The following is a 25,495-nucleotide window of genomic DNA, read 5'->3' as shown; positions in this document are numbered from 1 at the left end:
TAATTTGGATGAACTTCAATTGCTGTTGCTCTAAAACTACTTTTTCATGGTATGAAGGTTTCTACTGGTTCAATAATGGATATCTAACTCCCTTGCTTCCTGCAATATTACTTTGAAGCTATGATTCCATATCACTAGGAAATTGCATGGAAAACCAATAACACATTCACTTCATTGGTAAAAGCTTTTGATGAAATCTTGCTTCACTTTTAACTTAGCCTTCCAAAGGAGTAAAGAAAGCAACTTACCCGTTTGAAGCATGTTTTGCCCATTATTTCACCACTCTTAGTTACTGCTTGCACTTTATTACAAGGCCCAAAGCTGCAAGTCTTAGTTTTTGTCTTCAAGAGTAAGCTGACTTTTGTATTAAGGATTGTGTCCATGGCCAGGGGCTGCAGGGTCAATTTTTTTGTTTAACCAATCATCTGGTGTCTCTGCACTTCTAAATACAACCTACTGTTAAATCCTGAAGTCCTTATTCAGCAAAACTTTTATCACATTTTGCAGGGAGAAAGAAATGGTGGCTGCACATGGATTCAAGTGCCTGTTTCAACACCTAATGGCCATGGTAAGAGATTCAATTTAACATTTAGGAAGTGATATTCTAACAAACATTGTTAAATGCTGATCTAGTTGAAACCCATTATGTGGGGGACTGCGTCACACCATTTTGTGCTTTACTGTGCTGGATTAATGCCAAAGAATGAAGCCAAAATGAAACAAATTGCAATCGGTCTCTCAGCAGTGGAACTGCTTTCTCATCACCCTTTTGTTCGAATGGCATCGTGCAGAAACTAAACGATCTATGAGACTGCAGACCGAGGTTTGCTTTGTGATGAATTCAGCAGTTACGGGCCAGCCCTGGCTGAGCTCTGTTGCCCGTTTGTAAGAGGTTAAAGAAGTGAAGCAGAGTTGTGTGATTCGGCCTTGAAAATTGGTATTAAATGGTTGATGCTGGTGCTAGAGCTACTGCTACAGCTGTTTAAACTTCAGCAGTGGGATAACACCCGGGGATTGGGATAACCCAATGTGTTGCTTCCCGAGCACAATGAAAAAAAATAAAATATTCAGTACTTTAGATAAAGAGAAGGTGTGATAGCATTCTGGGCATCAGGACAAAAGGAAAATGGAGAAAAGCAGCAGACAGTAAAGTTATTCATCCCCTAAGAGCTATGTGCTTCATACCACCCTGTCTCTCCCCCCTCCCAGTCACGCCTGCTCCGCCGCAGCGCATTTCCCGGGCTCGGTGGGTGCTGCCGCTGCTCGGGCCCCTCCGCACCCACCCCGGGCCCTCTCACCCCGCCGGCTGCCGGGACGGGCGGCTCCCCCGGGGCTGCCCTCCCCTCAGGACCGAGAGCCGAGGATAGAGCCGCTCCTTCCCCCTCAGCCCGGCAGAGCCTCGGGCTGCCCCGGGGCGAACAAAGCCGGGGGAGACAAAGGGAAAAAAAAAAAAAAAAGAAAAAAAAAAAAAAGAGACTAGGAGAGACCGAGGAGAGAACGCGGCAGCGCGGAAGGGGCGCGGATGGAGGCGCGGTTCCCGCTGCTGCAGTCTCCGCCTCGCCGTGCCGCGGCCCCGGCCGGGCGCAGACGTTGACCGCCCGCTCCGCCCCCTGCGAGCCGGGGAGGCGCCGCCGCCGCTGCAGAGGAGGAGAAGAAGAAGGAGGAGGTGGAGGCGGCGGGGCAGGAGCTGCGCCCGGCGCAGGCGGCAGCGAAAGAGCCGAGGGCGGCAGCGGTGAGGGCGGCAGAGGGGAGGCCGCCGTTGGGGCCGCGTGAGGAGGGCGAAGGGCGCTGTCTGAGGGCGGGAGGAGCCGTCTCCCGCTTCCCGCCTCGGGGCCTCCGCTTCCCGTCCGGGCGCCTCAGCGGGCGCCGCGTTCGGGCCCGCGCCGGGCTCTGAGGGTGAGGAAGCGGTGAGGGAAGCGGGGGCGGTGCCGGGAGGAGGGGGTGAGCTGTGAGGGGACGGGGTGGAGGAGGCTGCTGAGGAGCGCTGAGGGAACCGTGGGAGGCTGAGGAGGCGCCTGAGGGGGCGGTGGGCAGCGCCGGGTGGGGCCGGGAGCCGGGGCGGGCGTCCACCCCCCCGGTGAGCTGTTGGCCTCCGCCACACGTGTCTGTGCTTCCCCGCCGGCCTGCCGGGGCCGTGGTGACAGCAGTGGGTTGGGCTGGTTCTGGAGCCGCTGTGCTGGGGCTTGCCGGGCTCATTCCCCTCGTGTCCCAGGTGGGCTGGAGGCCTCCCGGGTCAGCGCGGAGCAGGTAGGCACGGGGGGGCCTGGGGTGACTGCTCCAGGCTTAGCCTGAGGAGATGCAGCGCTCTGCTGTGGTGTTGGTGGCCTGAGTGGTTGATTCTGAGGTAAAATACCTCAGAACATCTCAGAACCTGCAGTTCTCAGCATCCCACGCTTCCATGCTAGTGTTTCACCTATGAAGAATTTGGTTTATATAGTACCCTGGCTTATTTTTATTTGGTTTATGTCTGCTCCGTATGCCTGTGTTGTTTTCAAAGCCACTGATTTTGCAGGTGAGTTCCAGGTGGCTCAGCCAGAGTTCATTGCCATGTTTACAGCAAGGTTAGAGCTGAGGGATCCCCAGGCAAAGCTCTGCTCTGGGCCCCTCAGCTTTCCGCTACATCACTACTGCTGCTACCTCAGGCGATCAGTGTGCTCAGTGTTCTCTTTTCTGTGCCTCGGCTGTCATGGGGCACAAGGTAATTGTTGCTGTTACTCACGTGTTAGTGTAGCTCCTGCTGCATTAAAAACAGGTGTTAGTGTTCCCTTTAATTATAGCATCTTTGCCCTTGCGTTTGAAATAATTAAAAAAAAAAAAAAAAAAAAAAAAACACTGCAAAAAACCACCACAAAAAAATGTGTTCCAAAGCATAGCATGGGGAAGAAAATTCTGTGAATGTTATGATTATAAACGTGACACTGAAATTAAGATTCTTCCCCACCCCTTCAGTTTAGCCAGTGTGCTGAATGGGTTGGGTTTTATGGGAGTTCACAGGTTGCTTTGAGATCTTTGAGCAGAAAGATTTAAAAATGTGATATCTCTATTTATTCATAGGGATAAGAAGGAAAAGAGGTACACAAGTGGAAATATCTTTATGCCTGCTGCTTTGTGAAGGGTTTTGTTTAAATAATAGAAATATGCGTGTAATTCTGAAAAAACGATGTCAGAGTGTGTTTTGTTTTGTTTTTTTAAGTGTGTGTTTATGTAAAGCGTGTAACAAGATAGCAAAAAAAAAAAAAAAAGAGATTTCAGGGTTCTCTTACTGTTCAGTCCTTTTACATTCTAGAAGATTTTCTGTTTGTGCTCAAGTGCAAAGTTGAATGGAGAGGGATGTGTTGAGTGAAGCAGAAAAGCTTGGGAATGTGCAGACAACCAGCTGCTTGTATCCTCATCATGGAGCTGTACTGTAGGAAATAAACAACCTCTTTCCTCATGTGATTATACTGTAGGAAGGAACAGTGCTTATACACACTGATTGCAGTGACTTTCTAGAGTTCCTGTAGATTTCCTGCCTCAGCTGTGGGCTCTATCTGTTTGTCATCTTCTGAATGCCAATAGCCAGGACAGCTTTTATTTGCTTAGCTTGGGCAGATTGGATAATTCCTTTAGTGTTCCTCCCTTTATCCCTTCAACCCAGTTAAAGTTTTTCTTGGGAGGGACTGAGACTATTTCAAAAGAAACAGAGCGAGTTGTCTTGCCAGTATGATTTTTCAAAACTGCTTTTCTTTCTCTCCCTAAAACATATGGGTCAAATGTTAACTCTGTATGCTGAATGCAAGTTTTCTAATGTTTGAGCATGATGACTGAATGAATGCAGCTCTTGTTTAATCTCTTGGCATTCCTTAGGGACTATTGGCTCTGCTGGCATGTAGAAAAAGTAACGCACTGGAATCCTTATTGGACTGGCATGTTTAGAAATGCCTCAGATGGATGGTGTTTTGTTATTTAATGAAAGGCAATTATATACTGCATTAACTGTAATCTCAGCTGCCCTCAGTTAGGTGCCAATTTCTGCTGGACCAACCATTTCATTCTTCTTGAGCAGCAGAATTGAAGCCAGCTCTGTCAGCAGTGTGGTCCCTGATGATTTCAAGCTTCTGTTTGCATGTCTGTGCTTACCCAGGTGTCTGTCCTCCACATGTATTTATTTTTGCAGAGTGATATTGCACTTGCATGACTGATAGTGCTACAGCTGACCCACAAATCTGCTATATAACCCCTGACTTCTGAAATGATGGAAAGAATTCAGATATGTCTAAGAGCAGACTTTACAAGTTGCTACCTTAGCACCTATAACAGTTTTCCACCTGGAATGTCTCATCCATTGTTTGTACAAACAAAGACACAAGACTCCAGGGTGAATAACACCATAAATTCTTTTAATTTGTAAGACTTTTTTTGCTCAGTTTTCCTGATCTTTATAATCTTTCTGTCCATATTTTCTAGCTTATCTGAGGGGAAATTGCAATGCAAAAAATAAACTCCATATTTGATAGAGTTAGCTTATCTGACACTCTCATTCTGCTTGACAGTGGCATCCACTCAATCACAGCAATATTTATCCAAGTTCTGAATTTGTACTTCAACTTTTTTTATATGCCAGCCATATAGCAGTCATGGTGTTAATTTAAAAGGCTAAGAACATGGAGAGCTAAAAAGGGGTTGCTGACTTGATGTTTTCAAAGAGTGTGAAACAGTTACAGTTTCATCCAAGTCTATCGACATGAAATTTACTATAAAAACCAGCATCTTTGTTTCAGCTGCTTCATAAATGAAGAGAAACCCTGTGTCTTTGTTTATATGCACTTGATTCTGAGGCTGAAAGGGACATATTTTGCTTCTCAAACTTTCCTTTAAACTTTAGATCCCAAATAATTTAAATTTGATGTCTAAAGTCATATTCTAAAGTCATAGTGATATTCTAAAGTCATAATTGTTATTGTGGGCTGAATGTACTTACTGAGATGGTTGCAGTGCATTATCCACAGAAGTCAGTGCAGACAGCCAAACAAGTTACTCCTGGTTATCAAAATCCTTTTGGGAAAGTCAAGAATTTTCTTGGATAGTGATGGTGAGCTTACCAGAAGAGGTGGTAATTATTTATTTTCTCTTGTGAAAACTTTCTCTACTTCTCAATCCTTGATTCACCATGTAGAGAATGATGTGTGCTTAGGAGGATCATGTGCTTTCTGATCTTTTAATAGACTATAGCAGTGACATTTTCATAATGCACATCTACAGTGGCAACTTGAAGTGTTAGAGTTTGCAGCATATTTTCTCTAATTTTTTTTTTTTTTTTTTTAAAGCTTTTAAACAGTTATCAGCTCTTTATTAATTACAGCTGGGAATCTTTTAAAAAATGGAAGACTGTTTAGAAATAGTAATGTGGATTGTGAAAAAAATAAAGTATTGCTAGCCCAAAATATTTTTTACTGTTACAGGCATCCTTTCTTATTTGTTCTTCATGCTCAGTCGTCTGATGCTCTGTTTCAGTGGTAATTGTTTTTAGTGAGAATCTCAAGGCATTTAGGAATCTGAATGAAAGTAGCAAGTTAAGACTGGTAAGACAAGGTGACATAAAATATCAGAATTAAAATCCAGCAGAAGCTTTAATGAATTGTCTTTCTTGTAGCATTGCTGCAATATCTGGCTGATGGTTTGAGGGTCCTAAGCCTCTTAAGCTTTGAGCTGATTCATCTTTTTGTAGTTACAGGAATTTACACTGCTTTTTCCCTTTCCTAAGCATATGCAGAGGGAATCCTGTTTTTCCAGTTTGCAGTGAATATCCTGCACTTTCCAAGGTAGAAACCCAGCCATGTTTCATACATACCAACTTAGAAATGTCACTAAGCAATTAAAGTCTTTCCCAAGATACAGAATTACAGCATCTGCTGTCTCCCTCAGTGAAGGAGCAGCTCTGGTTGAGCTCTAGAGCCATGTCCTTAGTGAGGGACTGCACTGTGGGGCATTTAGGCAGATTCCCAAACAACAAATTTTGTTCTTCCCCTGTTCCCCTAAGCGTACAGGAGAGTAGGAGTGTTTTCTGAGTTCTTAAGGAAGCAGAGATTCACTCTCTGAGGTTACAGACAAGCAGTGGCTATTTCTGGGGATGTCCTTACACTGGGGTGTGATGGTGCTTGATAGTGGATGAGTGATGACAAGGCAGAGTGTTTGCATTACAGTGTTGGGGCTGTTTTGAATATCCTCTGGGTGTCTTTGTTTCACTGAACTTGCTAGTTACTTCAGACTAAGTAATGTTTATCTAAACAAATGCCCTCTAAACTAGAGTTTGAAGATTTTTTTCAGGTTCTCTGCTAGTGATCGTATAGATACGATTTGATTTGAGTGATTTGTGACCCACTCTTGGTTTCAAGTTCTGTTCATCAGTTCACTGACACTGTCAAAAGAGCTGTGTCATACCAGTGGGCACACTTCCCAAATTATTACAAGCTTTTGATGTTGTATTCTTATAACAGCAAAAGTAAACTGTATTTTGAGTTAAAGATGTACTAAACCTTGCATGCAACAGGAATTTCCTGCAGTAATCCTAGCAGCTTTGAAGGCACTTCAGCAGAGGAAAGGACTGCTTTCATTCCAATAGTTTAATAGTTATGCCTAGATAAAATAAACAGAGATGCACTTCTTGAAGAATCTGCCCTTTATAGAATTTATATTCGTGCTAAGAACACTGTATGAGAAACTGAGGCCTTGTGGCTCATACAGGGTGAGTGCCTTTGTGGAGGGTACACCCCACCAGAATTCATATGGTGGTTGGATTGGATTGGGTTGGAATGACCTTAAATAGAATATCACACAAAGAATGATCCTCTATAAACTACAGGACTTTGCTTACTAGATTTTTATTTCCTATGTCAGTATCTGCAAACAACAGATAAGAGAATAAGGTCTGGATTCCTTTTTTTCTTTTTTTTCCCAACCTGGTCAGCTGAGTTTGAAATGCAGATTTTTTTTCTACCTTTGTAGGTGATGTACAAAACACTGGTTTGATAGGAGCATTCCAGCCTAAATATTTTGATTCTTGCATTAGGCAGAGCATCTTGTAAGCCAATATGATCTAATGGCACTCAACATGATGAACATTTAACTCCATGATGCACATTATTTTGGTGTCATATCTCATTATTGTGCTGCACCTGAAGAATATATTCAGATCATCATATTACTTGATTAATTGAGACTAAAATCCATGGTTTCTGGGAGACAAAATAAAACTGAAGGCGTGTTTTGAATGTTCCCTTTCTCTACTTTGCTCTGTGTTGAGTGAGTAATCAAAAGTAGACTCCCAAATGCCAACCCTTATTCTGTTGGAACCTTAGCATCTTAATTCTGTCTTGTTTTTTTTTTTTTTTTCTGTTTTATATTGAAGATCTTTCTGAAATTACATTAATTTCAATTTACAAGCACTTGAAGATGCCCCTGTAGCCCCACAGTCTCTAATCACTCTTCAGTTCTTGAGCAACATTCAGGTAATCAATTTGGTTTGACAGTGACTACTACAGAGCTGTTACATCAGTCCCAGAATAATGTGCTGTTTCTGAGTTGCTTTGTTACCAAATCCCTGCAGTGCTTTCTGGTTGGTTTCACTCTGAACTTGCAACTCATTCAGTAAATGCTCTGGAGCTGACAAAATGTGCAGAATTTGTACTAATTTATAAGCATTAGGTTCAGAGAAGAGTTCACTTCCCATCTCAGTACTTCCTTCAGTGGCTAAGTGCAAAGAGACCTTGTTGTGAATTCATAGCTTCAAAATGTTTATATTTAAGTAGAAAATGGCAAGGAATATGAAGTGTGCTGCATAATTACAGGAAAAGTTGTGAAAAGTTAATGCATGAAGGCTTCCAAATCCATCTCTGTGGTTTAACTACTTGTTAGAGTTGGCTTTGAAGCTTAGTGTGACATTTTCAGTGAATATTGTGTGCTGTGGAAATAATTAATTGTAGAGGTAATCCCACACTTGCAAAATGGTGATTCAGCCTTTGTGGTTGCCCGGGATGAACAATCTCCAGTAAACCCAGAGTGGGGCAGAGGAGGCATGTCCCAGTCTGAATTAATCAATTAATTCCAGTCTGAATTAATCTCATTATCAGTATCTGAACCTTCTAGAAGTTGGTATTTGTGATCTGGCACATTCTTGCACAGGGAGAAATTCTTTTAAAGAGGCAATAGCAAGAAGCAAATAGTGGAATGTGAAGGCATTTATTCTGTTCCAAGACAAAATGTTGTATTTTTAAATTGTGTATGGAAGTCAAAAGCCTATAAATTTGCCTAAAAGCATTACTTTAAGTGCTTTTGGAAACATACTCACTTTTTACAGAAATACAGTACCAGCCCAGGAGACCACAAATAAAACTTTTAGAGCTGTAATAAGGATTAGATCTGATACTCTTTAAAGTTTTAAGTTTGCAATAATTTTAGGATTTGTAAACTGTCTATAAATTTGCCTTTGTAATTCTGAAGAGTCTGAGCTCTCAGAGTAACTCACCAACCAGAAGAGAGAACTTTCCAGGTTCTAAATTCCAAGTTACTTTCTCTAAAACATTGTCAGGAGATCTGAGGAATGATTCATGAGCTTCTGAAAGCTTGGCAATATTTATTGGTATGAGCATCAAGAGTATGAAACAGATATTTAGCAAATGCAGTTCAGGCTGCTATTTCAATCATAGTGCTTCATGTGGTGAGTTTATTTTCACTCAGGAAAGCAAAATTACTGGACTGTGGTGATCTTTGAAATATATTTTCCATATCACTTTTCTGCAGATTTGCTGATTTTTTTTTTTTTTGCATGTTCCATTTTCTTCATGGTGTGCTCAGAATTAGTTTTCTAGATACCTTCTAGCTGACTGCCTCAGGGATTGCATCTGATGTTCTCTGGTGAGATTTCCAGCAGTTATCTATTCTGTACAGTCCTTTTAGGATCTTTACTCTGGATCTGTTAGTCTTGATGTGGTCCCTTTTTTGAGCTTAGAGATGTGTTGGCATTAAAAGGCATTTTCCAACGGTATTAAGTCTCTGAATGGTGTTTGCTAAGTTTAATTTTTAAAATTTGAAATATTTTTAAAGAACTCGTGTATGACTGATAGCAGATTATAATAAATTAAAATATTTGTTTCATTTTATTATACAAATAAACCATGAGAGTAGTGCTCCAGTCTCCCAGTACTCTGCCCTGCATGTATCTGCATGCAGGAGACAGAGGTTCCACAGTCTGTTTTGAGTCAATTCTGACATTATGCTGCTCAATTCTAGAATGTCCTCTTTGTTTCCCTCCCAAATGGGCAGACAACTTGCTTTTCTCCATGGAAACATCTCTTCCATGGCACTTGAAAGTAGTGATGTAAACAAATGTTTTTTCATTCATTTGTCAGGTCATTATTTCAAGTGTTTCAGCAGACAAAACTTTTTACTTTTTATGTTGGCACTGCCGCTTTTGGGTGAGGAGAACATGGTGGTGGCAGAACATTTGTCTGATACCAGTGAAGCTTAAAGAGCTATTGGTGCTGTTACATTCTTACTGTGACTACAGGGTGTGGAGTGAGCTGAGGCTTTAACGTTTTCCCCTGCCTTCTTGTGTCATTGTATTCTAGTTCTTTTTGGAGTGCTGGTTGTTGAAAATACAGTCTGGAAAAAAAAAAAAAAAAAAGAGTAGTGGACAGCTGTTTTCTTTTTATTATAGGAACTGAGACAAGTAGCTAGCTGCTCGCTCTTATGAGAACTAAAATGGGTTAATTGACATCTGGAGCCTGTTAGGAAATGTTGGAGTGCATAGTGCTTAAAACTGGTTGGTAGAAATTTGTGCTTTCTGTATTTAATGCAGTTTACTAGGAAATGCTGCTACAAGGTCCTGTCTCTTTCAAAGACCAGAAGTTGCATGTTCACAATTGCAGTAAGAGTGATTTACCAAAATGTGTTGCCTATATTTTACCAGGTTTTTTAATTAAGCTGCAATTTCAGTAACTCTGAAACCAGGACACAAGAGATTGTGCTACTTCTGGCCTAGTTGAAGGCCTGTATGTTGAGAAAAGCAAATGACACAGCAAATACATAACCCATGACTGCTGAGAGCAAGATTAAAATATGAATGAGTACCCTGAGCCAAGAAATGCAACATTAGAACATTCTAACTCACTGCTAAGCAGAGGTTTGCTAAGCATCTATTAATAAAAAATTATTTGAACCTGGCAAAATCTGATTTTGTGGGGTAATTTAGTGTTTGCTTGTTTTCACTCTACTTATCCTTGCACAGTATGGATGGTCACTACCTGGGTGGTGCTGCAGCACTCTTTGGGGGCAAGAAAAAAAGAGGTGGTGTATGGGAAAGGATGGTGGAACTCTGTAACATGGCTTCTAACTTCTGGGTGTTCAGAGGCAGCCTTTTTTAAGGGGGATTTGGCCTAGATGAGGCTGTTGAATCATGTTTGGCACTGAAAGAAAAGGCTGTGAACTAAAAAGCACCAACCTTGATACTTGTTGCATTTCTGTATTTGTAGCAACTCCTTCTTATCATGTACAGTTCTTCTGTTCCATGGATTTTCATGGGTTGAGGAAGGTGATGGAGGCATCCATGGAGATCCTGGTGGGGTTTTTTTGAAGGAGAGAAAAGAAAAGCTTTTCATGTCCTTGACATGTAATAGTGAAGTGCAGTCTTAGAAGATTTCTGAAACAAATTATGAGGAAATATGATGCATTTAGATCTAGCAGGGAAGGCAAGTATGTAGTAGGAGGGGAAAAAAAAAAATCCCTCAGTGTTCCTGCTGTGTCCAAAGTGACATCTCATGTGATCTTCTGGTTGTTTTTCTCTGTAACTCTGTGCCTCCCAGTTCTTTCAGTTTATTCCTATTTCATGCTTACCCTTCTGCTTTGATTAGAGAGAGCTAACTCTGCTTTCATGTTCATGAATGTGAAAGCTCCCACTTAAAAATTAATAGTAAACTGGCATGCACCTTGCAAAAACAAGGGAGAGATTTTCTCCTCAGTAGTCATAGCTCTGCAGATGGGTGGGTGACATGTTTCTGGCAATGCTAGAAAAAATGTTCAGAAATCTTCACAGCACTATTTCAGAGTTTTCATGGAGCATATCCTAAATTTAGACAAACTCCATACAGCCAAGGTGGTAATTAATGCTTTTTAAAGTGTGGCATTTTTGCAGACATCTTAGAAAATGGTTTGAATTTGGCATGGCCGATCTTCAAATAGCAGAAGTGTTTTACTTTGTTATTTAGGTTCACAAAGCAGCATTCCTGATACTGGGTTGTTGTTGGTTGGGTTTTTTTTCCACAGTGAATTGATTTTTAGAAACACTAATGTGCTGGCTATTAATAATACACAAGGGGTAAAATTTCTGCTGCTAGGTAAAAGACACAGCTGCCTTGTCTCTTTAGTCTTCTTTCCTGGAGTGTGGCAATCTCTCCTTTGGTTTTTGTTCTGAACCATCCCTGCACCCCTGGGCATTGCTCAGGTGTTGGGGAAAATCTGCAACTGCCCAGCTCTGCCCCAGCTGTGTAGCCCTGGTGCCAAAACAGCAGGACTGAGACCTGCTTTGCAGCTCTTGTTTGTCATGTTCTGAGGAAGCAGTTGAGCAAACAATCTTGCTACATGTCTGTATTTCCTTTTGTATTTGTTCAGATGCCTGCTCTTGGGTTTGCTGTGGTTTTTTTTGTGCCTTATCTCTAAAGCTTAGCAAATAGCCAAGCTGCTTTCATGCAGAACAGTTTCAGGTTTTGAAGTTGGGGGAGACCAGCACCTTGCAGGCTGGCTTTGAATTCACCTTTGAGGAAAAAAAAAAAAAAAAAAAAGTTCATTCTAGATGTAAAAGCCTTTCTAAAGCTTTTGTAATCAGAAGGAAGATGCCTTCTGAGGCAGAACCCTCATGACATCCTTCCCTGAAAAGCTTAGAGCTGGCTTCCAAGGCAGAGCAGCTCTCTATCCTAGCAACCCAGGGAAGAGTCCCCCCTGCTCCACCTCCTCCTTCCAGAGGATCGTAGCTGGGGCACCGTGCTGGGGACTGTGAGCCACTGTATCTCGTGATGGAAAAAAAACCACATACAGCAGAGGTGGATGTTTACTTTTTAGTTGTCATCATCTAACCCTGCAGATAAATTAAAAAAAACCTTTCTTCCTTTTATCCTAAAATTCCTGGTTCTTTTGGTTTCTCTTGCCCTGAGTTTTCTGGTCTCAAGGTGTTATTTGCTGGGATATTGCAACACTTGAAAAATGTGACTGAGGACAGTAGGGTGTGCAGGGTGGTTGTGTCTATGCTCAATGTTAGTAATGCTGTTAAGGGCTTTGTTCTTCTTTCTTAAAATAGCCTTTTAGTTTAAAGCTTGAGATAAATACAGCAGCATTCAGTGAATTGGTTATTTTGATGTTTTATTTTTAGGCTGGGTGTCTTTTAGTAGGAAGTGGCCTTCACAAGATGAAGAGCTGGAAATGCTGTCCTGGGAAGTGCTTCCAGGTGTTATTTACAGCATCTTTATTATGCATTTCACAGACAGACTATATGTATATATAGGAGTTTCCTCTGCAGGAGTTAAAATACTGATATTTGTGTCTAATATTTTTATATACAGGTTTATTCCAGTTGGAAGAACTCGAATAATAGATTTTATCCATGTTTGGAAAAAGCTAGTTGCTACAGAGAAAGAAGTTAACACTGGTATTACAAAAAGATGAGTATGTTAAAACCAAGTGGGCTTAAGGCTCCTTCAAAGACCATCAAGCATGGGAGCACATTGCTGAAAACTCCTGCACCTGTTGCAACTGGTAAGGAATATATATATATCTTAACTTTTCCTTCTCAGAAAAAATACCATGGAAGCTATAAGTATACACTATTTTTACTCTTTACACCAAGGTGTTTTTGCTTTTATTTCTGAGATAATAAAAATGATGTGTTAAGCTTCAAAAAAATCTGAAGGTATTCATTGAATGTGATAAAGCAGTTCTGTTAAGGAAAACTTGTCATGATAAAAATGACTGCATAGTTTTTGAGGCAAGACTTGTAATCTTTGCAAGATTTTTTTACCAAAACCTGCATTAAATGAATCAGTGACTCCATCCTTACATTTTGAATTCCTGTATTCCAGAGGTTGAAGTGTTTTCATAAGTAAGCAGATTTGGAATTGTGCTCTTCCTTTTAGAAATCATGCTTTTCCAAATGCTTGTTATATTGAAACTAAGGATGCCCTCTGGAATATTATTGTGTGTTTGATTCCTGTTGCTTTCTCATTGTGTTTCATTCCAGCTCCAGCAGAAAAAGCAGCTTCCAGTGAAAAGGTGTCAAGCACAAGCACTGCAGATACCCACGAAGAGTTTGTGGATGATTTCAGAGTTGGTGAGCGTGTTTGGGTCAATGGAAATAAACCTGGTTTTATTCAGTTCCTTGGGGAAACACAGTTTGCTCCAGGACAGTGGGCAGGGATTGTTCTGGATGAACCAATTGGGAAGAACGATGGCTCTGTGGCTGGAGTCCGGTATTTCCAGTGTGAACCCTTGAGGGGAATATTTACAAGACCATCAAAGTTGACCAGAAAAGTGCTGACTGAAGATGAAGCCAATGGTACACAGACAGCTCATGCTTCTAGAGCTACATCACCAACTTCCACATCAGCTGCTAGCATCGTGTCTTCGTCTGCTGCTGCACTTCCCCCTTCAGGAATTCCTCAAAAAACTTCCCAGCTTGCTGCTAAGGAACATCCAGCTCCTTCTCAGATCAGCAATCTTTCAAAAACTGCAAGTGAATCTATATCAAACCTCTCGGAAGCTGGGTCACTGAAAAAAGGAGAAAGGGAGCTGAAAATTGGAGATCGAGTTCTGGTAAGGTTCCCCTGCAGCCTCTGTGTCTGCTTCTTGATGGATGGATTTGAACTTTGAGGATTACTCAAAACTTTTCTGCTGTTTCCTTGGTCAGGGCAATGTAAATTTATGCTCTAGGTTTCTTCTGAGTGCCTTCTCTAGACAGGCTTTTCACATGTTTTTGCATGTTGTAGGAAGATCTTTGCAATGCCAAGATAAAATGGCTAATTTGGGAGTTCTTATCTATTATGTTTTGCCATTGTTTAAAAAAAAAACAAACCAAAACACAAAACATTCTGTCCTTAACAAGGTATTTGTAGCTTAGCTTTCCATAACATCAAGAACTGCAGTCCTGCTAAATAAAAACACAGCTTGTGAGATTTCAGTGCAGCTCTTCTGCCCTATTCAGGGCCGTGTGGGTAGAAAGCCAACAGTTCAATAATTGATTGTTCCCCTGGGTAGTGACAGGCAGCAACAGAAGTGGTCACATAATGCCACAGATCACCCAGGAATTACGTGTTATGCTGGTGGTGTGCCATGTTTCTTGGCTGCCCTTCCTAAATTCAGAGCCATAAATGCTTTTGCTGATGTATCATTCTGCTCTTTTAAAAGGGAATTAAGTTTTGTTAGCTTTAGCATTAAAAAAAAAAGATTATTTGTTGTATGCCTTTTATATTTGGGTCAATGTGATAGAGCATGAGTCGTTTTTGGTAAGTGGATTGACATAAACCAACTAAGGAAAGTGGGAAACTGTGTTGGAGCAAAAGCTTTTGCTTGAAAAGGCAGCAGAAAGGTGGTGATTTGTTGTTTTTGTTGTATTCTTTATTTAAAGGCCATGTCTGCAACCTTCAGATATAACCAGGGTGATATTTGTGTGTCCCACCAGCTCTGTGATCACTGCAACACATCTGTGATCTGAGATAAAAGATCTGTGATTCTATGATCTGATTTTAGGTTTGAAGTACTCGTGTGTCATGAAGCTGAAAAATTGCCTTGCTGATCTTTTGATGCAATCTCTCTTATTTATAATATGATTTCAATTCTTTTCTGTTAGGTAAAGACAAGGTTTTATTTTTTAATGGAAGAATTTGACTCCTCTTTCTGTGTAAACAGAGCTTCAAACATAGGACCAAGATGAAAAAAGTGTGAAGGAGACTAAGGTGAAGTGAGGGCAGGGTTTAGCTGACAGCCAGTGTTGGGCTGAGATGTGTTTTCTTGGAGTGGCAGTGGCAACAAAGATTCACCCTTTATCCCTAGCTATTTCTGTCAGGGACTAGAGCCCTGCTGGCTTCTAGTCAGCTTTGGGTTTTTAACCACATGTTTACCTTTTTCTCAAGGATCTTTATGAGATTATCTGGGAAGTCCTCTTTGGGTTGGAAAATTCTCTGATGCCTATGAAAGCATCACTAACTTTTCTGTGTCTTGTTAATGCAAATTCCAGAAACAGCATATATTGAGTGACAGAGTCTACTGTAATAGGCCCCAAATTCTGTCTTTTAAGTAGAATAGGTTCAACTTAGTGTTTTGTCCTCTCTGCTTCCTCTGTTTGTTTTAAGTCCTCCTACTGAATCATCAAATTATAGGTCGAGGTTTTGGGGTAGTTCCTAGCAGAGTGTGTCAGTGATGCATGGCTGTAATTTCTATGTCAGTAAAAAGAGAGTGGAGGCACAGAAATATGGTTGTTAAATGGACAGGATTCTTGTGCTGCCTTTTAACCCATTTAGGTCCCAGGATGATTTTTTTGTAGTAGATCCCAGACTCTGCTGATGTCGTGTCCAATAATAATTCAGATGTAAATGATTTCAGTTGCCAATAATAGTTGCAAATAATAGTAAACTTGGCTGAATAATCCATTTATCTGTTAGTATTTTTCTCTGCCACTGAGCTCCTGTCAAGCCCTAGGGACTGTAGAATTGAGCTTTTACTGAGTAATTGCTGAAAACTGTCCTCAGAGCCTTCAGCTAGCAATGGCTGTTGCTGGTGCCCTGCCTGTCACTTCCTGTAGCTTCCTTGGCCTTTCTGTCTCCATCAAAGGTACAAATGCAACTGGATGGATGGATACTCCATGTAATTTGTTTTTTATTTATCCTGACAGCAGTAACTTTTCCCTAATATGTTACCTAAGAGGCTTGGTGGAATTTAAATCCCACATCAGCACAGAATTTCCCCTCTAAGTGGCAATGTCATGTCAAGGGCCTGAGATGTGCTTCAGTCTGGCTGTACCACTGCAGGACTCCAGGGACTAAATTCCCCCCATTTCCATCATTTTTGGCAGTTTGGACTGACTGCTGTTGAATACTTGGTGAAGGCTCTTAGAGAGAATTACATCTTAAAAACAATGAGCCTCCAGGAGTGTGGAGCTGCAATCAGGAGAACAATGAATTAATGATAGACAAAAGCTCATTTGGGAGCCTTATGAAAATACCTCACTGGAAAAGTATGTCCTTAGGGGCAAATTCATAGGTGGGAAGATGGCTCATCAGCTAAGATTACCTTCTAGAATGGACCTCAGATGTGGCTTAACTTTGTTGATGTCTGTGTGTGATCTCAGGGTGTGGAGTCTTACACTGGAGTATTTCAAGCTGCTAATTTTTTTCCTCTAACTTTGATTTTAGAACATACTTAGTAGGAGTTACCTTGAACTCTTCTGTTCTTTTGGTTTTTTTCCCCTCTTTGTTTTTGTTGGCAACTGTTTCTGGAAGATACCTTCAACAAAACATACCAAATCATTCACCTCCTTTCTGCCTGATCTGGGTTATCATGAAACAAGTGGACATTGTGACAAATATTTAAATGTCAGAGAGATGCATTTGACAATTCACACCTCACCTCGTGCTCTTTCTCTGCATTACACAAGTGTAAATTTGACAGAAGTTATGAAAAGTTGAGTTCAAAGCCTTTTAGGCTTGACATTCTGACATATCCCACCAGCTAAGCTCTGTTGGAACATTTATCAGTTCCTACTGAGGTGTTGTTTCTGTTCCTCTACATGAAAAGAAGCTGTAAACTCCTCACAGTTGCTTCTGCATTTTGTCACAGCAACCTCCTGTATCCAGGGCTCATCATCAGGGGGATGAGGTGCTTTGATTAAAGGCTGTATGGGCAAAAAATCTTGAGGATATTATTCAGGTTGTAGTGGATGGCCTGTATTGCTTTGTATGGATAGAAAAACTCTCTTAAGCTTATTTCCTTAGTCTGAAACTCAAAAAGGAAATCAAACCGAGTGAAGCAAACCCACAGGCTGAAGTGTTACATCCTCTAATGGATGTTGCAGTGCAAAAGGAGAGGCCTTTAGGTTTCTTTACTCCTCAGAGACCATTAGGTTAAAACAGTACATAAGCCCTCTGCTCTTGGAAATCTCTGCTAAGTCTGTCTCCCTCAAATCCCAGCCTATCTGAGCCATACTCAGCAAGCCTGTACTTACTGGCTAGTTAACTTGAAGCTGAGCAGTAATTTTCCTTTCACTAACAAGTATTTGGAAATACTTCATGTTGATATGTAAAATGTTGAAAATACAGGGAGATGAAGTGGGTATTTTAAAGAATTGTGGTTTCTGGTATGCAAATCATTAGCTTTTCATTTGCATTAGTGTATAACTTTTACTGGAAAAAGTAATATAGCTAAACCAAAGAAAAAGGTATTAAAGCAAAGAGTAATGCAAAAAGTTCTGCACTGACCATAATTTGCATTCTTGACATCTGAAGTATGTTCTGGAATCTGGATATGATTTAGCTGTTAGAATTTGTTAACTCTGGGCAGCCTGATCTCCTATCTGGGGAAGAGCAGGAAGAGTTCATGGGGAAATCTGCACTCCCTGTATTGGGCTCCTCCAGTTTTGACTGGGTTACTGACAGAGGGCAAGGCCCATGAAACAACTGTAGTTCACTTGCCTGCTGAAAATGAGGCTGCAGTTTCATCATGTTGAACCTTGCATGGCTAAAAATGCCTGTGGAAGAAGGGATCTCTCCTTGTGCCAGTGGAAGTGTTGTCCCTGGTGCTAAAGCAGATGGGGAAAGACTAAAACTAAAAGTTAACACAGAAAACAAATCACTTTCAGGCTAAGCCAGTTTCTGTTTCCTCTCTGAGTTGCAGCCAGAGAACCTGTTTGCCCTGGTATTGCAAACACTCAGGATTTCTTCAGAGCCCAATGCAAAGTTGATTTAAAAAACAAACAAACAAACAATCAAACCCCCTGAACCAACCCAACAAACCCAACTTGCTGAAACAGAAGGGGGAAACCTGCTTTGTGTGACAGCATTGCAGCTACCAAAAGTTTCAGAGCACCTGAGGCTTTTTCCTGGAGAGACCAGATGCTGTCTTTTGAGTAAATAAATAAACAAAAATCTTATCAACCTAAGGGGCCTTAGCCTGCTCAAGGGATTAAAGTGCTTTCATTCATTTAACCAGTTACAGCTTCATCCTGCTCTGCCAAATCTGGTGCTTCTGGAGCTGAGCTGTAAAGCTGTAACTTGGGCCTCTATCCATATGTTCACAGAGGGTGACAAACTGGATTTACTGGCATGTGCTGCTGTGGCCTTTTTGTAAAGTTATTCCCTGTGCATGAGTAACATTAATTTCTTCTTCCTGTCTGTTTTACACTGCTCACTGTAAAGTTATTTCTTGCTTGGTTGTTTCTTGCTTAGTTCTCTAGTGATGTAATAGGCACTCTGAGAGGAGATTATTGTCAGATTTGTTTCCACCCATGTAACCTATCTTGAAGCAAACATGATGTAAGTCTGGCACCTGATTAAATTCCAGGGCTCTTAAAGCAGCAAAGGGGAAAGAAACATTGAAAGAGAAGTTTCTCCCTTTAGAAAAGATCCTGCATTGACCACGTGGTTTTCCATTTTCTAGTTTCTATCACATTCTGAATAAAAAACTGCCCTTTGGAGCATATTTTTAAAAATATATAATAGTCAGTATTGTACTGTTAGAGAAACAAATATTCATTGGTACTTTTAAAGCAATGCAAAAGTGCCTTTCCTCGATGCATATGAGGAGGGAAGGGGAAGAAAAATTTGGAAATTGAGAGCGTGGGCTTGTTGTGTGCTGGGGGCTGTGACTGTACCACACACAAAGTTTAACTGCTCGGTGGGGCTTTCACTTTTTCTTTAAGCTGAGTTGACTGGAAGCTGTTTTGATGGCTTTGTCATGTTAAGTCAAGGATGAAAGTAAATGGTCTGTTTCTCTGTGGCTGTTTAGACACAGTATTTTAGATACCACAAAGTATAATGTGGATTAACTTGCCAAGTGCTTGCAGCAGTGTGAAACAGATTGAGAAGTGGCTGAGGGATAGAGGGTATCCAAATGCTTTGTCTGTAATTCGTTCTCGTGGTGATTTTCTCTGTGCTAACTGCAGTCTCCTTTTACTGCTGCACTGAAGGAATTTTCAGGACACACTGTTACCATTTTGCTCACAGAGAAAAGTTCTTAAATTTCCCTTATTGCAGCAAGGTGTGAGTTGTGTCTAACTGTGAGTCATTTGGTTTTGTAGCTCAAAACTGCATGGTTATTGCTGGGATGGTGGCAGCAATAGGTGACCTCTACGTGTTTGTTAATAGTTGCAAGACTGATTTTTTTTTTGTGTGTGTGTGAGGACTCCCTGTCTCCCTCCCCTTCCCTTCCCAAGGGGAGTGATTTCCAGGAACACGTTGTCCTGGTTCATTTCAGCACAGGATGGGCCAGAGAACAATTTATTTATTTACTTATTTTAGTCTTGGCTTTTTTTTTTTTTTTTTTTTTTTTAGTGGGAAGCTCACACGTGGCTTTTGGAGTCTGGAATTGCTGTTAGCTTTTTGTATTGCTTCCTCTGTGGGTGAATGAGTTGATTAAATGAACTGAACCTCAGTACCAGATCATTTTTAAATGTGAATCTGTTTTCTTCTGGTAGTGAAGGGAGCACTGTGTCTGCATGAGTGTCTTACTGCACATCAGCTCTTTTGCCCACTGTGGCCTTGCTTTTGAGCTTGCTAATCAACTGCAACCAAATTGGGTAGAAATGTAGAGGTTTCAAAGAGTTGTTACAAGTTTAAGGGATTTGGAAAATCTGATTTTGGGAAATCTGCAATTTGCCCTCACGGATTTTTGCAGATCAGAGAGCCCACATGATCAAGGTCTTCTCTAAATGCTCTTCCCATCAGTAGAAATGTCTGTATGGACACACTTGCATTTTTAGATAGCAAAGTCACTCAACCATAATGTGCAGGAAAAGACCATCATTAATTCTGCTGCTCACAGAATTGCTGGTTTGAAAAACCAGAATTAGGGAGGCTGGGTTAAAGTTCAGTAGCTGCTGTAGCACTTTTCCAGTCACGCCTTGATAAAATATCAGATGTATGCAGATATTTCTGAAAGAAAATAGGGTAATCTGAAGCTGCCTAATATAAAGAAAAAAAATGCAAAAACTAACAGAGGATCCAGATGGTGACAAACTAAAACATGGCAGTTTTGTCAAACATATTTTATTTTCTTCTTTGAAACTATGGTTTTAATGAAGAAAACTTAAGACACTTCGTGTTGTATGGTGGGATTCTTTTTATTTTTTTAATTTTGACTACTACTGGGCAGTCTAACTTGAAAATGGGACTTTTGATATACTTCAGATCTTGGCAGTGGATGGCAAACACCACTAACTCCCTCAGAAAAAAATTAATTAAAAATGGGCTGGCTTGGTTCCATTGGATGTGGTCACTAAGTGTGTTTTTTTTCCTTGAGCTGATCTAGTGCCAGTACAGTTCAGCTCTTTGATCCATGCTCTGGAAGTAATTGTAAATCATTCCTGATGAAATCCCCGGGCAGGCAGGGTGGGAAAGAGCAGCAGGCACCAACCAGTCCTGGGGGAATTGTCCTTTCATCTCTTGGGTGTATTTTGCATTCAGTGGCAGAGTTTATAAGCCTAGGAATAAAAATATAGGCTGTGGAGCAGCCATGGGCAGCTGTCTGCTGGAGAACAGTGACTGCAGAGGATCCAGGAGCTGAAGCTACTGCAGGGGAGTTCTTGGGCTGATGTGGCAAAAGGATGATTGAAAATAAAGGGTGCTTTGAGCAGTGCTTTTGGGCAGGACTCACATTCTTATAGTTATGTTCTTTGTTGTTTGAAAAAGCCATTGGAAACATTGGTGAGAATTCAGAACATGGCTGCAGAACTAAGCAAGAGAAAGTATCTTGAAGGAAAAGATGTTATTCAACTCAAAATAATTGGTAAAAGGTGTCTTGCTTAAAAGGTGTGTTTGTGCATGGTGAGTGGCACTTGCTGCAGAGCTCTTCCAAATAAAAACGTGAGAGTCAGTGGCTAGAAGCCCCAGTCAAATTTGTTTTATTTCAAATTTAAATGTGTTTCTAACAATGGAGTGATTGACTCTGCAAACAGGCTGTTGGTGGAGGCAGATTTTCTGATGGTATCAGCAGATCCAGCTTAGCCCAGAGCAGTTGCAGGGTTAATTACAGATGTAACTGGGTGAAATGTAAAAGACCTGCTTGAGGAGAGGCAGAGATGATCCCGTGGTTCCCTCTGGCCTTGAATGGGTGAAATAATCAATTAAATACAATTGCTTTAGCCAGCTGGAAATGGTTCCTCTAGATTTTGACAAGCAAGAGAAAGAAGGCTCTGATGAATAGGTCCCAGGTGTTTCAAAGGCAGTCTTTGGATGTTTTTTGCTTTTTAAGTGTTATGTGTGCTGTGAACAGTTCTGAAAATGCCCACTCTGACAAACACAGAAACATCCAAGTGCTGCTTTTCAAGTCACTTTAATTCAGTGCCCAGGCAGAAGAGGAGGCAGAGCAATTGTAACTCCCTTTTTAACTTCACTCAGCTTGTCTGAGTAAGTGATACTGCTCTGCTGACCAGGTTTCAGACAGTGGCTCCCCTCTTTTCAGAGATCTGTATTTTTCAATGAATGTTTAAATAATAGTCATCACCTTTTTTCCTTTTTTTTTCCTGCAATACACTGGTTTATTTGTTTCCTACTTACCTGTGGAAACATAGCTCTGCAAAGGTTCTCACCAAGTCTGCCATGCTCATCCCCATTCATCAAGAATTTTATAACTGCTGAACATTTACAAACTCATTTTGCTACCTCACTTTACCCAGCAGCAAATTAACATAAGCTTAGTTTAATTTGATAAATGGGCTTCAGTCAGTTTTCCCATGTGTTTGACACAGTGCTAGTGAATTCCAAGCAACTTTCCTCACCCCACAGTGACCCACAGCCTAACCTGGATTCTTTGGCACATTATTCCTTTCTCTTTTACAGCCTGACTACACTGAGTGTGATAACTGACCATAAACAGGTCTGGCAGTTCTTTTCTCTGCTCTATTATTTAGTGACCTGCCTTAGCATGAACGAAGGTCATGGAAAGCTGTCTGAATGGTGGTGATGTCCCAGTTTTCCTTATCACTTTTAGAAACTCTTTAATTAATTTTTTTGCATGTTTCTTTTAGAAACTGGGCTTTTTTGCTAGTCTTTCATGCAGTACTTGGAAGTGGATCTGCTGGAAAATGCAGATAGTTCTTTGGGTTTTTTTTTCTATTTAGCATTTTTGGTATAATTCTTACCATTTTTAAGAATTTTTCTGTAATTCTATAATAAATTCTGTAACTACAGTTCTTTTTTCACATTAGTGTATATAGTTCAGAGTAATCATGCCTTAAGTTTTTTTACCATTTAGAGCACTAAGTGCAACTTTGCCTGTACAGAAACTCTTATGCATAGAAAAGCCCTTACCACACAGTGACAGCAGCACCTCCCATGGCACTACCAAGGGAATAAGTGGTTTATTTCTTACAGACTTTCAAGGTACACATCTTGTCAGACACAGCTTAACTGGAGCTGTTTGAGGCAGATGTCTGTGGATAATTCAAAGTACTCAGTAGATTCAGGTTTTAAAGGTGAAGACTTAACAAGGCTTTTGCTTAAAACTGAGCAAAAGTGCAAATATAGATCTTTATTGATGCTCTGAGCACTTCATGCCACGGTGTACTCTGGTTCCTGCTCTTGGGAAGGACACACAGCTCAGGATTTGCAGCAAGCAGTAAGCTGGTTATGCACAGAAGGTTGACTGGGTTTGGAAAAAACCAAAAATTCCTTGGCATTCTTCCTTGCATCTTGTTTTAAAATAACCCTGGTACCATGGTTACAGGGCTGGGCACATTGCTTTTCCTCCTGGGGACCTCAAGTTGTGCATCCCCATATGCTCCAGGAGATGAAATCCTCCTTTTGCTCACTCCCACCAGGCCCTGGGTTGCTGTCCCATGTGTGTGCTCTGGGGTTGCTGTAGCAGGTCCAGGTTTGGGCACTGCCAAAGCTTTTCTGCCAGATTGTGTCTCCTGGTTTGTTTCTTCAAAATAAATTCCATCGTTTCACCTAAGTGTGGAAAACCTTTACAGAAAGGGTTGTTAAGCACTGGCACAGGCTCCCCAGGGAGGTGGTTGGGTCTTTATCCCTGAATGTGTTTAAAAATCACCTGGGTGTAGTGCCTGGGGACTTGGTTTAGTGGTGGCTCATCAGAAATAGGGTAATAGGGTTAGGACAAGGCTGGACTTGATCATCTTGAAGCTCTTTTCCAGCCTGAGCAATTCTCTGATTCTATGGAAATGGGCAGAGCCAAGGCATGGAACAGAGAGGAATGAATATTCTGCACCCAGTTATTACCTGTGTTATCCTGGAGCTTTGCTGAGCTAGAGGTTTATTTGGAACAGATTGCAGCAGGGATTCCTGTCCTTGGGATTCTTTGCATCTGGTTGTCCTTTCCCATGCCTCAGGGAGCTCTTACCCTGCACACCCCATCTGCCTTCCTATGGGGAAGGGGTTTGTCTGTGTGTGTTTGAGTCACTGACTCACGTTGTTTATTAAAAAACAAAACCCCCACCTCCCCACAGAACTGGAGAGTGACTCCTTGGCCTGGTTAAGGGGAGCTGAGGAATCCTCTGTGCAACTGCAAACCTTGGTGCTGCCTTGGGAGGGAGGCTCTTTCTCTGGGATATTCTTCTGCTTTCCTCTCCAGTGTCATTAATGGGTTTTGACAGCTTCTTTTGATTTAAATCCTCTTTATTCAAGCAGACAGCAGTACAACATTGAGGAGGGAAATGGTACACACAGAGCTAACCATAACCAGCCTTTGCACCTAAAGATGTCTTCAAAATTTATCCTTAAAGAAAAACAGAACAACTTAATAACCCCCTCAGACTTGCTAGGAAAGGGATGAAGAGAAGGACAGTTTGGAAGCCCAGGACTGAAAGTGCAGACAGGTGCATGTTTTTCTCTCACAGTGTTCAGTGAAATTGTTTTGATGTTTGTACTGATGCTAATAAAAAACTACTGTAAGAAGTAGGTTATGTCTAAAGGTGAGTAATGTGAGAACTTAAGGGATGGTTCTTCCCAGGAAACACTTTTACCAAGCAATATTACATATTCTCTCTTTGCCACTGTGCCAGGGAAGAGATCTGGATTCCTGTGACTCTTTTTGTTGGTTACACTTCTGCTCTCCCGGGGCAGGATTCCTGCTTGTTTTTTGAGAGGTGAAGTTGATGTGTTCTCTGCCAGGAACACCGAATACCAGAGGCTCTGCTCCTTACTATATTAGGCTGAGTCATGCTAATTGTAAACTTGGTGTATTCCATGAAGAATAACAATTTGATACAGTGTCACTTAAAGCAAGATAAAAAGGTAATTTGCAGAGTAAATATTGTGTCAAGACTGTCTCTAATGAGGAAAGGGGGCTGATACCTTCCTTGTGGACAAAAGATCTCTCCAGCACCTTTCTCATCTTAGAAGTATCAGAAAGGTTTTCTGAGGTTTGTGTGGATTCCATTTTTGGTTTTTCCCTGCCCAGCTGAAGCCCCCACATTGCTAAGGGAGCTGCTGGCTCTGGGGAGTTGTATGTGGCAGCCACTGGGCACTAACTTAATATTTTGTGCACACTTTGTGCTTTCATGCAAGATAATCTTCCCCATTCCTGGATTCCTCACAGTTATCCTCTTCTCTGAACACTTCCCAAATGTATGAATTATCTGCTGTACTGTGATTGTGCATCTTAACTCATTGCACAAGAAGTTTATTCTCTGGTTACCCTGGGAAGCTCCCAAGAAATAGAATTTAAAATATATATGCTATCCTTATATACTTTTGAGGATATAAAAAGGGAAATTGCAGTCTTTGTGTTAGCAGCTTTTACATCCCAGCTCTGCCAAGGTTACAAAACATTCCTCATTGTATAATGTGTAAATGCAAGTGAAAAAATCCATGGCCCTGACAACATCCACGTTGAATCCAGTGAATCTCTTGAAGAGTTTTTCATTAACATTTGCTTGTTTCCATACTGCTGGTGCAGGCTGGACAGATTGTCACACAAATAGGACACAACAGATTGGCTGCAGGAATCCTGCAGTTCTGGCTTGGGTCCTTCCTTGGCAAGTTCAGCCACACTGAACACCTTTTGCTTCTTCACTTAATTTAATTCTTCCATCCCTTGGGCACTGCACAAAGCTGTACCCTGCAGGCCTTGCAAGTGAATGGGATGACTGTAAATATTTAGTATTACAATTTGAAAACAACTGATTTATAGTCGTCCATTTAGGAGTGTTTGGGGGGGTTGGGTTTTGGGTTTTTGTTTTGTTTTTTATAGTGAAGAAAAGGTAAAATAATTCAAAAAGCTGTTAGTGCATCATGCTTTCTAACAGATGTTT

General features: G+C 41.2%; 1 protein-coding gene across 7 annotated transcripts in view; it reads left to right on the top strand.

The window, feature by feature from the left end:
- Nucleotides 1-1,596: 1,596 nt before the first annotated feature.
- The window catches only part of CLIP1 (CAP-Gly domain containing linker protein 1), a 65,066-nt gene continuing 41,167 nt past the window's right edge, over nt 1,597-25,495 (top strand). For 4 of the 7 annotated variants that reach the window (XR_011729603.1, XR_011729601.1, XR_011729602.1 and 1 more), the window contains exons 1-3: nt 1,597-1,896; nt 12,588-12,780; nt 13,262-13,833. Coding sequence is in view for 3 of the 7 variants with exons in the window: in XM_071762709.1 (XP_071618810.1) it covers nt 12,687-12,780; nt 13,262-13,833 (666 nt within the window). In the remaining 4 variants the exon portion in view is untranslated. Of the gene's footprint in view, nt 1,897-2,088; nt 2,248-12,587; nt 12,781-13,261; nt 13,834-25,495 lie in introns of those variants that run through there. The other 3 variants (XM_071762706.1, XM_071762707.1, XR_011729600.1) reach the window with 3 other exon arrangements.

This window comes from Heliangelus exortis, chromosome 19 (assembly GCF_036169615.1).
Source record: "Heliangelus exortis chromosome 19, bHelExo1.hap1, whole genome shotgun sequence".
In the NCBI taxonomy this organism is placed as follows: Eukaryota; Metazoa; Chordata; class Aves; order Apodiformes; family Trochilidae; genus Heliangelus; species Heliangelus exortis.
The sequence above is the reverse complement of the archived record's forward strand: the minus strand, read 5'-3'. Positions and strand labels throughout refer to the sequence as shown.